This window comes from Crocuta crocuta, unplaced genomic scaffold (assembly GCF_008692635.1).
Source record: "Crocuta crocuta isolate KB4526 unplaced genomic scaffold, BGI_CrCroc_1.0 scaffold219, whole genome shotgun sequence".
NCBI classification, from domain to species: Eukaryota; Metazoa; Chordata; class Mammalia; order Carnivora; family Hyaenidae; genus Crocuta; species Crocuta crocuta.
The window spans coordinates 631,486-646,353 of record NW_027551572.1 but is presented as its reverse complement, the minus strand read 5'-3'; the positions used below and the strand labels follow the sequence as shown (position 1 = coordinate 646,353).

Sequence of the window (14,868 nt, the reverse complement as noted above, 5' to 3'; positions counted from 1 at the left end):
TTCCCATAGGAAAAGAGAAGATCATTAGCACAGCATTGTATGTTAATCACTTCAGAGTTGGGAACTATACATGGCACCCCTCCTTTTCTTATTTTCCTAAGAAACCGATTTCTATTATGTTTCATTTAAAATAAGTTTATTGAATTAAACTCAGTAAATGAAACAACTGACATGACTGGAGCTTGAAATAAACGATGTGATGATCTAATGAAATACATAATGCTAAATTGTCTTGCTTCTTATGCAAAAATTATTATTAGTCATAGCAATGCATGAATAATTAAGGACAAAACTATATTAGGCATTTAATAATATTTTTCTATTACATTTGAATTTTTAATTTTTTAAAGTATATTGATCAAATCAATTTGTGTCCAAATATTTCAGTTTCATTATGTAATATATTACCTTTTTTAAAATTAGTTAATCTGTCTTAAGATTTCCTGCATCTCTTTTTTCTAATAAACAACAAATATTCTCAATTCATCTGGCAACAAATTCCTCTGATTTTGTCTTTCCTTCAACCTTTTGGTACTTTCCCCTCTCTTTTCAAAATTTTTTTTCTTTGTTATATTATCTATATTTGTTTCCCTAAGTGTATTGCTTAAGAAAGAATGGATTTCATTTTAAGATTTTTTTACTTTGCTTTTAAGTATCATAGAATAGTCTCAATACTTAAAAAATTTTTAAAAAAAGAAATACTAAAGATTACTAGGAGAATGTCTTTTAATTTTTAACCAACAAGAATTCTGACTTTTCTTTTTTTCCATTTGTGTATTAGGTGGTTGTGAATGCCCTTTTAGGAGCAATTCCATCCATCATGAATGTGCTTCTGGTTTGTCTTATATTCTGGCTAATTTTCAGCATCATGGGCGTAAATTTGTTTGCTGGCAAATTCTACCACTGTATTAACACCACAACTGGTGACATGTTTGAGATCTCCGAAGTGAATAATCATTCTGATTGCCTAAAACTAATAGAAAGAAATGAGACTGCCCGATGGAAAAATGTGAAAGTAAACTTTGATAATGTAGGATTTGGGTATCTCTCTTTGCTTCAAGTTGTAAGTGAACACTCTTTTCTCTGAAATTTGTTTATTGTTTGGAATAATAACAAAGTAATGAGATACATCTAAGTTACTAAGAAGAGACTTTAGTTATTAAGAAGAAAGTTTATAACATACTTTTTTCCCCCTAACTTTGATTTGTTAGCACAGGTGTGTAAGCCCAGGTGGCAAGTTCAGCCCATGCAAGCAGTGCAGACATAGTTGATAGAGGTCAGACATTTCAGTTCTTTCCAAAGGTTTTTTTCTCTTCCTGCCTATATTGTTCTCTTCCCATAAGAACACGTTGATGAGTAAATCAATACATTGCTTTATTTTTTTCTATTGCAATTAGAAAGCATTCTCCACTGATGGATCACCCTCCCCAAGCATACATACTTAACACACCTGATTCGATTATCACTGGTGGCAATTAACTGCTACTGACTTGTATGATTTGGCCTGAAGTCCCGGGAATGATTTTGAGGTTTCAGGGTTGGATCCTCACAGTGAAATGCAAATCATAGAGAGTAATGGCCGTGTCCAGAAATGAAATATAAGCAGCTGTGGCCTCACTTCAAATGACATTTCAGTACAATTATTTAAGTCTATTGTACATAGTAATAATATCCTTATTGTATTTATTACTTTAGATACGTAAGTTTCTGAATATTAATGTTTTTTACTACCGGGTCTCCTAAGCCTGATTTACACAAAAGAAAAATAGTTCGCTATTCATAAAAATGCAAAAGATGGTGGCCCTTTAAACATCTGCATTTGATACTGCTTTTGGAAGCAGCTGAGTCACAACAAAGCAGTGGATAAAAACAGAATCCAGATTGTTTGAAAAACATAGTAAGATACGGCTCTGTTTTGGCCAGCTTAGAAAACAAGACTATAAAAGTTCTTTCACGGTGTTTCTACAGAGGCTTTAGGGCAGAAATCTATTTCTCTTCCCCAGGATCATGTCTTCAATTGCTTAACCAAGAGTCTAACCAAGGGAACAAAACTGCATTGGTCAAAACCCTCTCACCTCTCTTTCAGAGGTGTCTGTACTGTGTACAGACTGTGTTCTTCCCACCTTCTTGTTGGAAATTCTTATTTCTCTTCTCTATGCTTCTGACTTACTCTGAATGTTTATGAAATTAAAATAGGAATTTTTAAAAATCTGAAAGTGTGATTTCCTTAAATATTATAGTGGACACATGATGACATTTTCTTGAGAATTTATCCTAACCCTTAATTAATAACCACACTTGTAAATTTCACTACAGTGTATCACTTCCTCTATAAAACTAAGAAAAGAAAAAAAATTTCAAGCAGGTCCTTCAAATGATAAATCATTCTGAAAATGTAGGATAAAGATCTTGCACGCAGCCATTAAATAAATTCTGCTGCTAAAGAAACTCTCAAGTACTACTTTATAGTTGGCTTTAGACAGAATCACCTCTGTTGATGAGTAACTCATTGAAATGGCTCTATGAATCACTTTTTTTTCTGTTCCTGTATCTAGTGTGTAATGGACTTGTTCTGTCATTGACCTCAGCCATTGACATTCAGCATTTCCTCCTCTGATACATAGCTTCTATTTTCTAGCTAAGAATCATTACTTTCTTTTCACTGCCATCACACAAACCCTTCCTTGGCTTTCTCCCCATGACATCCACCACTTCACAAGGGTTAGTGTTATGAAAACAAAGATGTGTTGGGATACAGATGCTGCAAGCTTTACTACTCTTGCTCACTAGCTAAAAACAATCCTCTCAGACTCTCAGGGCTTAAAATGTATGTCCCAGAACAAGTAACGAGTTACTCTAAGCTATTAGACTTGGGATCCATCTTGAATCTGAGAATGCCAAGTGTCTACTGTATTATTTTCTACTTTGACCCATATTAAGTCACTTCCATCAAAAACTGCAGGGGAAAAAGTAGAATATAGGATTATTTCTGAGTGCTATGCTTCAAAATTCTTGAAAGAATAGTTGCAGCTCAGACTCTATATATGCCCGTATGATCCTCAGAGTGCTATGATCAAGAGAAATGTTAAACTGTCCGTGACTCTCATCACCTTGCAGATAGATTTCAGCAATGATCGTACACCTAAATTGTGATTGTTTCACTGCAACAGGTATTGCCAAGTGTGTTGGCACTTGTAAAGCTTTCTAAAAGTATTCCACCAGATTTTGGTAACACTTTAACTTTGCACTATTCCATTAACTCTAAGGAGTAGAGAAGTATTTGTGAGTTAGTTATCAAGCAGGAGGATATATCAAGTAACCATTTTTGTTTATTATGTGCTTTAGAAATGAAAAGCCTTAATGAGATATTGCATTGGTCCAAAATCCATGTAAAATTTGTTTTGAAGTGTCTTTCAAAGTGTTTCTTTTAAAAAAATACATAAGTAAAATATTTATTAAACATTAGGTCTGAATTATTCCATGCATGTCCTTTTTAATAGGCCACATTTAAGGGATGGATGGATATAATGTATGCAGCAGTTGATTCCAGAAATGTAAGTATTCCTTTTATCCTGACTTTTTATAACGTTGGTTAGGTGCTAAAATTAATTCGACAGAGCATAGCAGCCAAATGGAATGATTTATGATGATTGTTTTAAAAAAGGAAAAATTGGTTCAAATTAATATTCAAGCATAGCAGTGTTTATCAGAAAGATCTTACTAAAATAAATTAAAACAAATTGTTTTGAAAGTAATTATATAATCAGCAATAATTTTGGTGTGCGGGAGCAAATACGAAAAAAATATATATGATTGGTATTGGTAGTTGAAATGTATAGTTACTCTTCATAAGTAGTAGACAGTGTGAAAAGTTACAAATGTTGTCCAGAAAGCCTTAGATTCCTATAAGGATCCGTTTTAAAGTCATTCTTGTGTATGATTTCAGCATCTATAAATTTACTGGAGCCTTTACCAATGATGTTATCACTTCTGTGATGAACATTTCCTTTAGGTTTGTATCACCAAAGTAAAGACCTACTTTATTTGGTTTCTTCTATAATAGTCTCCTTCAGGCTTTAAGAAGAGAACTGAAATCCATGCTTATTCCAACTCTGCTCTTCAAAACTTTGTAAAATTTAGTCTTGTCTGTCAGTCTTCGTCTTTCCATTCTGAAGTCCAGTCTATTGTTTGGAAGTCCAATCTATTGTTTAGTCTATTATCATAAAGATTAACTTCTCCCTCTGTAATCTTTAAACTGACCTGATAGGGCTCACTTAACTTTCTTGATGTGCACTTTCCATAAGTGACTTTAGTTTCATGTCGAGTATCTTCCTGATATCCACCAGAGTTGTGTCATTTCATTTGTTATTTACAATTTTGTTTTGGGTGTTTGGTTGGTTTTAACTGAGTTATCTCAGGAAGCACATGAATTTATTAGAGAACTGTCTGTTGTGACTCACTTTCCCTTTACTGTGTGATATGCGGTAGCTCAATGACAATTTACTGGACATAGTCTAGAGACTAAATCTTCAGCTGAGGATTCATAAGATGAATCCATAAGATGTCCAGTTATGTCTACTCAATCTAAAAAATTCAAGGACTATTGTAATATTAAAGGTATGATGCTGAACATTTAAATGAATAACTCAGTTCTTGTTTGCCAAATAAATTCTTGCATGCACAAATGGTTGTGTCTAAGCATAGTCTATACATATTTACTGGAATAAAATTTTTCATTAATAATTTTTAAATTATTAAAATTCAGTACCTAAAAGCTTTTACCAAATTTAGCACTCTACTATCCAAATGGCAAGGTACTAGTTGTATTTACAGTTATTAAAATAGATTCTAAAGGGTCATAATTATATTTTTTACATGAAAACATCTCTAAAGGCTAATTTCAGAGGCTTTTTTAGAGGCAGCTGATTCAGAGAGAAAAGGAAAGTACTGCTAAGTGTTACTAGGCATTTTCTTTTCTATTCTCATGAAATTCACCAATGCCTTCTAGCATTGAAATGTATTTTGACATTTTACAAACTACTCTCCTTTGGCAGGTGGAACTCCAGCCTAAGTATGAGGACAGTCTATATATGTATCTTTACTTTGTTATTTTCATCATCTTTGGGTCCTTCTTCACCTTGAATCTGTTTATTGGTGTCATCATAGATAATTTCAACCAGCAAAAAAAGAAGATAAGTATTTCTAATATTTTCTCTTTCACTAAGATAGTAAAATTACTTGAAGTATTTTCTCCACTAAATGAGTACTTTGATTCAGAAGCCAAATGGGTATATATTAAAATCTGTTTTTCATATTTTTTCATCCATTCCTTCTACCATCCACTGTCCATTTCCTTCAGGGGATAGAAAGCCAAGAATGACTGGGTTCCATTCCTGTACATAGGTTCACGAAACTTCTCTCTCTCTCTCTCTCTCTTTTTTTTTTTTTTTTTTTTTCTTCCCAGGGTCCACATTTCCAGTGCTTTGGAAGAGAATAATTAGTAAAAAACTAGAAAAAAACACAAGCATATGTCCTTTTACCAAAGTCAACTCATAGTTTCATCCCTGTAATCCCCCTAATACTTAAAATATTCTCTCAAGTGAAAATCCTTACAGTGTTTGCAAAAAATTAGATAAGCTTCTCCTAGTGTTTCTTTTACATTTGTTTCTTCATTGGTTCCTTTTATAATTTCCACTTCCTTCTCCTTGATATTTAATTATAAACTATTGGTCCCGGTGTTGAATTGAACAGCTCTATTTTATTATCATTTATAAAGCCTATTTTATCATCCTGATTACATATACGCATCATAGCAAGTATGAAAAGTAAAGAAATACCATTACTTGGGAGTAATCACTATTCACCTTTAAGTTTTTCTGTTCACACTTTTCCTACATATATTCTTGTTACTGAAATTATTTTATCTATAATTATAAATTCTGTTTAACTTAATATAAGTATTTTCCCATTTTGTTGTCTTTGTATGTACGTTATCATAATTTACTTAGCCATTTCCCAACAAGTTGATGATTTATGTATTTTATAATCTTTAATGATTTAAAGAGTGCCTCGTCAAAGGTAATTGTGCCAAAAAAAATAAAAATGAGTATTTAATTATTTTCTTAAGACAAATTTCCAAGTATTTTGCTTCCTCAAAACAATATGTTTGCTCATAGTCACAACAACAGTGTATAGATGTGCTCAGGTCACTGCTGCCTCACTGGCATCAAACATTCTGTTTTTTAATACTTGACATTTGATAAATGAAAATTGTTTTTAATTTTAATTTTTATGTCTGTTATTACTAACAGGTTTGATCTTGTTTCCAGTTTTTTTTTTTTTTGTCATTTATATTTCTTCGTTTGTTGATTATTCCTCCATCTCATTTGTTCAGTATATTTTGTTATTGTAGGAGTGCTTCCATTCATTGTATGAGATGTTTTCACTATAGAACATTCCTGTCCCCACCCCCTTTTATTGTCATGAATATATTCTATGGTTAATGTCAGGTTTTTAAATCACTTATCAGCCTGGATTGCAATCCTCTGCAGCTCCTGGCCTATTACTTCCTTGTCATACTAATGATCTCTGATCCCTAACACTTCTACCAACTCGGCCAGTTTCCATTTTATCCTTTTGTTCCAATTTTTGGCTGAGTGAAAGTGGCTTATTATGATAATTTTAAACCATCGTACAGTATACATGCTCTAATGCATTGCTGCTCTGGAACAAGAAAATGATTGTCCTTACCTTCTGAAAAGCAGTCTGTATAGCATGAGGAACTTATTTCTCATGTCTCAGTGAATCTAAAATACTTAGCCTCTTGGTTTCTTGGGTTTTTTTTTCTGCCATAAAATAATACTGAAAATAATAAGGTCAATTTTGGATGACTGTGAGAATTAAATAATACTGTAGTACCTAAAAAATACAATTCTTATTTTTCAAATTTAAAATTCTAAGCATAATTATTTTATCCATTTCTTTTTTTTAACCATCCCGTTCCTGTTTTAAGTTTAACATTGAAAAATTATGTGCAAAGGGGCACAGTTTTAACCAGTTTTTATTTTTCTTTTCTATACTTTGGAGGTCAAGATATCTTTATGACAGAAGAACAGAAGAAATACTATAATGCAATGAAAAAATTAGGATCAAAAAAGCCACAAAAGCCTATACCTCGACCAGGAGTAAGAAATACCAAATGATATGGGAAAAATAAACAAAAACAAAAAATTGCATGTGTTTTCTCACAGAAGAGATAACAAACAGCTAATATTTCCAGCAGCAAAGATTTCTTCCTTTTTTAGAGTATCATTAATTCATACCTTTTATGGTAATGATAAAAGTTTTTTTTTAAAAAAAGAGAGATGAGGAAGAAAAAGAAAATAAACAGAAAAATGCACCCTTATTTTCAGGGGACTTCTAATTACATAACTAGAGTCCAAACTAAATGGCAAAGACACATAAGCAATGTGTTATGCACAAGAAAAAGTTGATCAAAACTCAAAAGTAATTGCTGAGTAATCTTAACAAGAGGGATAAAACTTGGATCGGATTAAAATGCATGCAATTTTCTGCTACATTAACAAATTGATGAAGTGCTGAGTAAAATAACATCTTACTTCCATTTTATTATCCATTTGAAGTACTGAGTGGAGAACAAAAGAATTCTAGTATCTACTGTTTGTATAGATGGTTATAAAGTTAGAAGTTACTAATGACTTCAGCAGTCAGGGTCAATATTTACAATTCATAATGATAAATAACAATTCTCATGTTCCCATGATGAAGGGACCAAACAGCTCCTATGAAATGGAGAAGACTTATCCCATACTGTATTGATTTTTGTGATGATGATCTGTGAAGTTAAAATAATTCCTGAGGTACATTTGGGTACAAAATACTAGTGAACACTCATACTGTACTAGTCAACAGTTGCCTTCTTGAGAATGATGAGAATTACGTACTGTTCTTTGTTAAGCCTTACCCCTGGAAGTAGAAACGGGTCAACTATGTGTAGAAAAAAATGTAAGATAGAAGACATCCTCAGAATTCCTCAGTGGTCTAAGGAAATGAGCCAAACAATGACCTGCAGTGGCAGAAATGGGGAGCAGAACCACAGATCAGTGACAGGGACATTAATTTTTGACATCAAAGTGTAAAGAATGTCTTTTGGTCTGATTATTCCTGCGGAGGGTCAGTATTCTGTGTCTAACAGTCAACAAAGACTTTTTGGTGGAAGAACATCAATATTGCCATTCATAGTTTTTAAATGCATAAAGTTATAGATGTGTCCTGGAAATCCCAAGTTCTCTTTAGCAATTCTTTGAGAATAAGACAAATGGAATGTTGCTAGATACTATATTTTGAAATGCCTGCATGGTTCAACTGATCATAGGATATTCTAGTAAAATAAAATTAGGCAAGTTTCTTAATGTCTCATAATCTTAATATGTTAATATACATTTGTGCCACTGAATAAAGTGTATAGTATGGAATGTTTTGTTTTTTGTTTTTTATCAGAAATCACCTTTTGACAGGGATCATTATTCTGTGGAATACACATTGGTAAATAGAAGTTTAGATAACTAAATTTTTAAAATTAATGTGTTATAAGCCATCTTTTACAACATTCAGGGTCAGTGGTTACTACGTGTAATATTAGAAAGTTAATCATTGCAGAAAGTACTTATGCAGATGCTATTATGTACAAGACAGGAAAACTCCTCTGTTGCTAAAAAGCATTTCTGTTTCCCTACAGAACAAATTTCAAGGAATGGTGTTTGACTTTGTAACCAGACAAGTCTTTGACATAAGCATCATGATTCTTATCTGCCTCAACATGGTCACAATGATGGTAGAAACAGATGACCAGAGTGAATATGTGACAAGCATTCTGTCACGCATCAACCTGGTGTTCATTGTGCTATTCACTGGAGAGTGTGTGCTGAAGCTCATTTCCCTCCGTCATTATTATTTTACCATAGGCTGGAATATTTTTGATTTTGTGGTTGTCATTCTCTCCATTGTAGGTAAGAAATATTTAAAATCTCTTCAATTCTGTTCAATAAAAGTAAAAGTTGTAACATTTGCATTTAAATTAGAGGCCATCCCACCACTCAGAAATAACTACTCTGAATTTTTTTTATGTATTTCATCCATGTGTGTTTGTTTTTCTTACAAAGTAAGGCTCCTGCTATATGTAGAATAGTGTATCCCATTTTAACCATTTTAGATTACGTATACTTTTTGTGCCTCTAGTAAATTCACATTCATTTGAACTAGGAATGTGCTATTAACTAAGATAAAAGTGTTTTTGACACATTTAGATTAAGTAGCCTGTAGAATATCTAGATGACTCCATTGAGAAGAGAACTAAAAATTTAGTCTGGTTCTAAGGAGAGACATTGCACTGAAGATGTAGACACAGAGTCATCAGCACCTAGATGGGAGTGGAAGCTGGTGGCAAGATAAAGGCATAGAGTGAAAAGAAAATAAAGATCAGAACAAAATGTTAGCAAATACAAATGGTAATTTCTTTAAGGGCATCAGGTAGAGATTCTAGATAACCTTGAAATGGGGTTATAGTAATGATGCACAAGGGGATGTGAGGTGGTATGGGACATCATTTCATCAGTTATACACTTCAAAGTCTGAAATGTACAGCACATCACATGAGTCATAGCTCATCTCATTAAAGATACAACTCTAGCTCCAGAGAAGTGAAGAAGTCTATCTGTGGGCCTAAAGAATTCATTCTTTCCTAAACCAGATAATATGCTTGGGTCAACATCTTACCATTCAATATGGGGCACCTCTGATGGGTACATTTTCATGCCATTACTTCCTCTGAAGGAGCTGGTCTTATATCCAACTTATATATTGCAGGTATCCTTTGATTTCCACACTAACCTATGGTGTAATCAGTTGTGGATAGGGTGCTAAGGTTATATTCACCTCTCTTCTCTCTCTCTATCATCTTCTTTCTCTCCCTCTCTCACACATGAACACACACTTAGACTAACTTGCTCTTTATAGACTGAGACAGTGTAACTTGAAAGAACTTGGTTCTTGAACTTCTCTTCAGGTCAATCATTATTTCATTATCTTAAAAGCAAATAGAGAAAAAAATCTTAAAGAAGTAGCTGAGAGACCAACGTTAGATACAGGAGACCAGAAAGGGCACCAGCTTGGATCTTTTTAGAAATCTATTAGAACATATATATATAATATATAAGAATATTATAGTGGAAGCTTAAACAAGTACCAAGTTCATGGAGAGATGAAAATAGCATTAAAAATGGCAGATACTTTTAGATGGGTAAGGACTGAATAGGCAATTCAGAAAAAAATAATTATATTCATATAAATATGTACTTATAGCCTTGGTTGCTGATGTTCGGACAGACTTGATAATTTTTAACTTATTTTTTTTTAGGTTTAGACTTGAGATTTTGTGTAAGATAAAGATAGTACTTCGACATATCTCAAAGACAAAAGTACTGTAAAATTGTTTCTGAATATCGTCTTAACTTGGACTGCCATAACAAATTACCACACACTGAGTGATTTAAACAACAGAAATTTATTTTCTTGTAGTTCTAGAGGATAGAAGTCCAAGATCAAGCTGCAGCATGGTGGGTTTCTGGTGAGAGCTCTCTTCCTAGCTGGCAGATGACTACCTTCTCACTATGTCCTCATATGGCAGAGAGAGAGAGATAATTCTCTAGTGTTTCTTCTTCTAAGGGTACTAATCCTATCATCAGAGCCCTACCCTCATGACCTCATCTAAACCTAATTATCTCCTCAAAACCCTCTCCAAATACCATGCATTGGGGAGTTAGGGCTTTAACATATGAATGGGGGGTGGTGAGGAGGAAGGGACACAGTTGAGTCTATAAAAAATACTGAGTTGAATTTAATACTAATGTTAAAATGAAAGTTTATTAATAACATAATACATGCAGTTATATGTATATTATATGTATGTCAAATTTAAGATTATGTAACTGAATTTCAGGACTCTGAACTTTACCTTGGAGCCTTAACAGACATTGTTAAAATTTTGTTTTTACATTTACTTATTTATTTTTGGGAGACAGAGTGAGACAGAGTGTGAGGGGAGGAGGGGCAGAGAGAGAAGGAGACACAGAATCCGAAGCAGGCTCCAGACTCTAAGCAAATGTTCAGCACAGAGCCCGATGCAGGTTCAAACCCACCAACCCCGAGATCATGACCTGAGTGGAAGTCAGACACTTAACCGACTGAGCCACCCAGGCGCCCTGTAACAGAACTTTAATTATTATTTTAGTGGATAACTTCAGTGGTTGATATTCTCATTTTTTATCCACAGGCATGTTTCTGGCCGAGCTGATAGAAAAATACTTCGTGTCCCCTACCCTGTTCCGAGTGATCCGTCTCGCCAGGATTGGTCGAATCTTGCGTCTGATCAAAGGAGCGAAGGGGATCCGCACGCTGCTCTTTGCTCTGATGATGTCCCTTCCGGCCTTGTTTAACATCGGCCTCCTGCTCTTCCTGGTCATGTTCATCTACGCCATCTTTGGAATGTCCAACTTCGCCTACGTTAAGAGGGAAGTCGGAATTGATGACATGTTCAACTTTGAGACCTTCGGCAACAGCATGATCTGCCTGTTCCAAATTACCACCTCTGCTGGCTGGGATGGATTGCTAGCACCTATTCTTAACAGTAAACCACCTGATTGTGATCCTAATAAAGTTAACCCCGGAAGCTCTGTTAAGGGAGACTGCGGGAACCCATCTGTTGGGATTTTCTTTTTTGTCAGTTACATCATCATCTCATTTCTAGTTGTGGTGAACATGTACATCGCTGTCATCCTGGAGAACTTCAGTGTCGCTACTGAGGAAAGTGCCGAGCCCCTGAGCGAGGATGACTTTGAGATGTTCTATGAGGTTTGGGAGAAGTTTGATCCTGATGCCACCCAATTCATGGAATTTGAAAAACTATCTCAGTTTGCAGCTGCTCTTGAACCCCCCCTCAATTTGCCACAACCGAACAAACTCCAGCTCATTGCCATGGACCTGCCCATGGTCAGTGGGGACCGGATCCACTGTCTTGACATCTTATTTGCTTTTACAAAGCGGGTTCTAGGAGAGAGTGGAGAGATGGATGCTCTCCGAATACAGATGGAAGAGAGATTCATGGCTTCCAATCCATCAAAGGTCTCCTATCAGCCAATAACCACGACTTTAAAAAGGAAACAAGAGGAGGTGTCTGCTGTTATCATTCAGCGTGCTTACAGGCGCCACCTTTTAAAGCGAACTGTAAAACAAGCTTCATTTACGTATAATAAAAATAAAATCAAAGGTGGGGCTAATCTTCTTGTAAAAGAAGACATGATAATTGACAGAATAAATGAAAACTCTATTACAGAGAAAACTGATCTGACCATGTCCACAGCAGCTTGTCCACCTTCCTATGATCGGGTAACAAAGCCAATCGTGGAAAAACATGAGCAAGAAGGCAAAGATGAAAAAGCCAAAGGGAAGTAAATGAAAATAAATAAGAATAATTGGGTGACAATTGTTTACAGCCTGTGAAGGTGATGTATTATGTCAACAGGACTCCTCTAGGAGGTCTATGCCAAACTGACTGTTTTTACACGAATCTACTTAAGGTCAGTGCCTACAATAAGACAGTGACCCCTTGTCAGAAAACTGTGACTCTGTGTAAAGGGGAGACAACCTCGATAGGAGGTTACTGTTCTCACTACCAGCTGACACTGCTGAAGACAAGAGATAAAATGGCTACTCAGACTGTAGGGACCAGTTCAAAGGGGTGCAAACCTATAATCTGGGGTTGTTTAACACGAAACACTTTAGTGTAGTAATTGTATCCACTCTTTGCATTTCAACTGCCACATTTGTCACATTTTTACAAAGTCTGTTAGGGGATTCATCTTTTTTTTAATCCATATGTTGTTTATTATATGTGACTATTTTTGTAAATGGGGTTTCTGTTGTAAAATAGACAAAGGGCCTCTTCAACAGGTATGCCACCGGGGGTTATCACAATCACACGGCCTCCCATCTGCACAAAGGTGTGGTTGCATGAGGGCATGCTGCACTTAGAGATCATGCATGAAAAAAAAAGTCACAAGGAAAACCATGAGTTCTAAAATTCCATCCATGTTTCCGGGAGGGCTAATTGGGTGATAACTGGAGGTGCTTTGTTGATCTTGTTTCATCAAATCCAGCCCCCAGACCAAGTAGATCATTTTGGGGGGTGAGGGGGAGGCCATTAAATCTTAGCAGGTGCAAACTTCATTCAAATGTCTAGAGTCATAAATGTTGTGGTTCTGTTTATTGTATTTAAAAAACAACAACAACAACAACAACTGAGAAATGAGCATTGCTTCTCCCCTGAAGACTGAATTGACCAAAAGAACCCTTTATAAATTTCTGCTTAATCTTGCACTTCGTTTAGCCATCTTCAGCTCAGCAAGGTTGACAACTGTATATGTTAATGAAATGCTATTTCTTATGTAAATAGTCATTTTACCCTGTGGTGCACGTTTGGGCAAACAAATAATGACCTAAGCACAGTATTTATTGCATCAAATATGTACCACAAGAAACGTAGAGTGCAAGCTTTACACAGGTAATATAATGTATTCTGTACCATTATAGATAGTTTGGATGCTATCAATGCATGTTTATATTACCATGCTGCTGTATCTGGTTTCTCCCACTGCTCAGAATCTCATTTATGAGAAACCATATGTCAGTGGTAAGTCAAGGAAATTGTTCAACAGATCTCATTTCTTTAAGTCATTAAGCAATAGTTTGCAGCACTTTAACAGCTCTTTGGTTATTTTTAAATTTTAAGTGGATAACATATGGTGTATAGCCAGACTGTACAGACATGTTTAAAAAACACTGCTTAACCTGTTAAAAATGTGTTTAGAATTTTATAAGCAAATATAAATACTGTATAAAAAAGTCATTTTATTTTATTTTTCAGCATTATGTACATAAATATGAAGAGGAAATCATCTTCGGTTTGATATCACAATCACTTTTCTTACTTTCTGTCCATAGTACTTTTTCATGGAAGACATTTGCTAAACAAGAAGTGAAAACAAGACTGGGTAGTTGTAGACTTCTGCTTTTCTTATTACATTTGCTAATTTTAGATTATTTCATAATTTTAAGGGGCAAAATAGGTTCACAAGCCACATCCAGATTATGCTTTGCAAATGGAAAAGGGTATAACATTTTATTTACATTTCTGGTAGAGGCTGTACAAGCCGATTGAAGGTAGTGCTTACTTTTCATTTTTGTCCTTCTTTTCTAATTTCTGTTTCTGTTTTCATTTCTTTGGAGTCATCCTGCTCTAGATTGCTCTAAATAGAATGCGGGATTCACATTTTTTTCCCACAAGCACAGAGAGTAGTGAACTTATGAAGTCAATTACATCACGATATTTTGTGTTTCTTACTAAAGCAAACCATAGGCTCCTCTTTTTCTTAAAATGACTTAGATAAACTGTATTCGTGAACTGCATGCTGGGAAATGCTACTATTACCCTAAATGATGCTAACCAACATTAAAAATGTGCAAAACTAATAAAGGTCACATTTTTTATTTTATCGTTTGCCTAGTTACTTTCTGTTAACAGCATTTTATAAGAAGATGAAGATATTTTATCCCACAAATTGGAGGAGAAAGGGAAGGACACAAACACATAGTGCATCTACCTGAGCTGGCAGAAAACCTGGGGCAGACATGGGACTGGGAGGAAGGAAGGACCTCCCAGGGGCTGCAAGCAGTAGGGAGTGACTTCTGCTAGAAGGAACTGATCTCATAGCATAAGCTGGTAGTTTTCACTGG

The 14,868-nt window shown here is 34.9% G+C and overlaps 1 protein-coding gene across 2 annotated transcripts in view; it reads left to right on the top strand.

Annotated features, from left to right (window-relative positions):
* Positions 1-14,627, top strand: part of SCN1A (sodium voltage-gated channel alpha subunit 1) — a 183,627-nt gene extending 169,000 nt beyond the window's left edge. For both annotated transcript variants that reach the window (XM_077751142.1, XM_077751141.1), the window contains 6 exons: positions 782-1,063; positions 3,501-3,554; positions 5,055-5,192; positions 7,080-7,184; positions 8,759-9,029; positions 11,351-14,627. In XM_077751142.1, coding sequence (XP_077607268.1) covers positions 782-1,063; positions 3,501-3,554; positions 5,055-5,192; positions 7,080-7,184; positions 8,759-9,029; positions 11,351-12,528 — 2,028 coding nt within the window. In that variant the 3' untranslated portion in view covers positions 12,529-14,627. The remainder of the gene's footprint in view (positions 1-781; positions 1,064-3,500; positions 3,555-5,054; positions 5,193-7,079; positions 7,185-8,758; positions 9,030-11,350) is intronic.
* Positions 14,628-14,868: the final 241 nt, after the last annotated feature.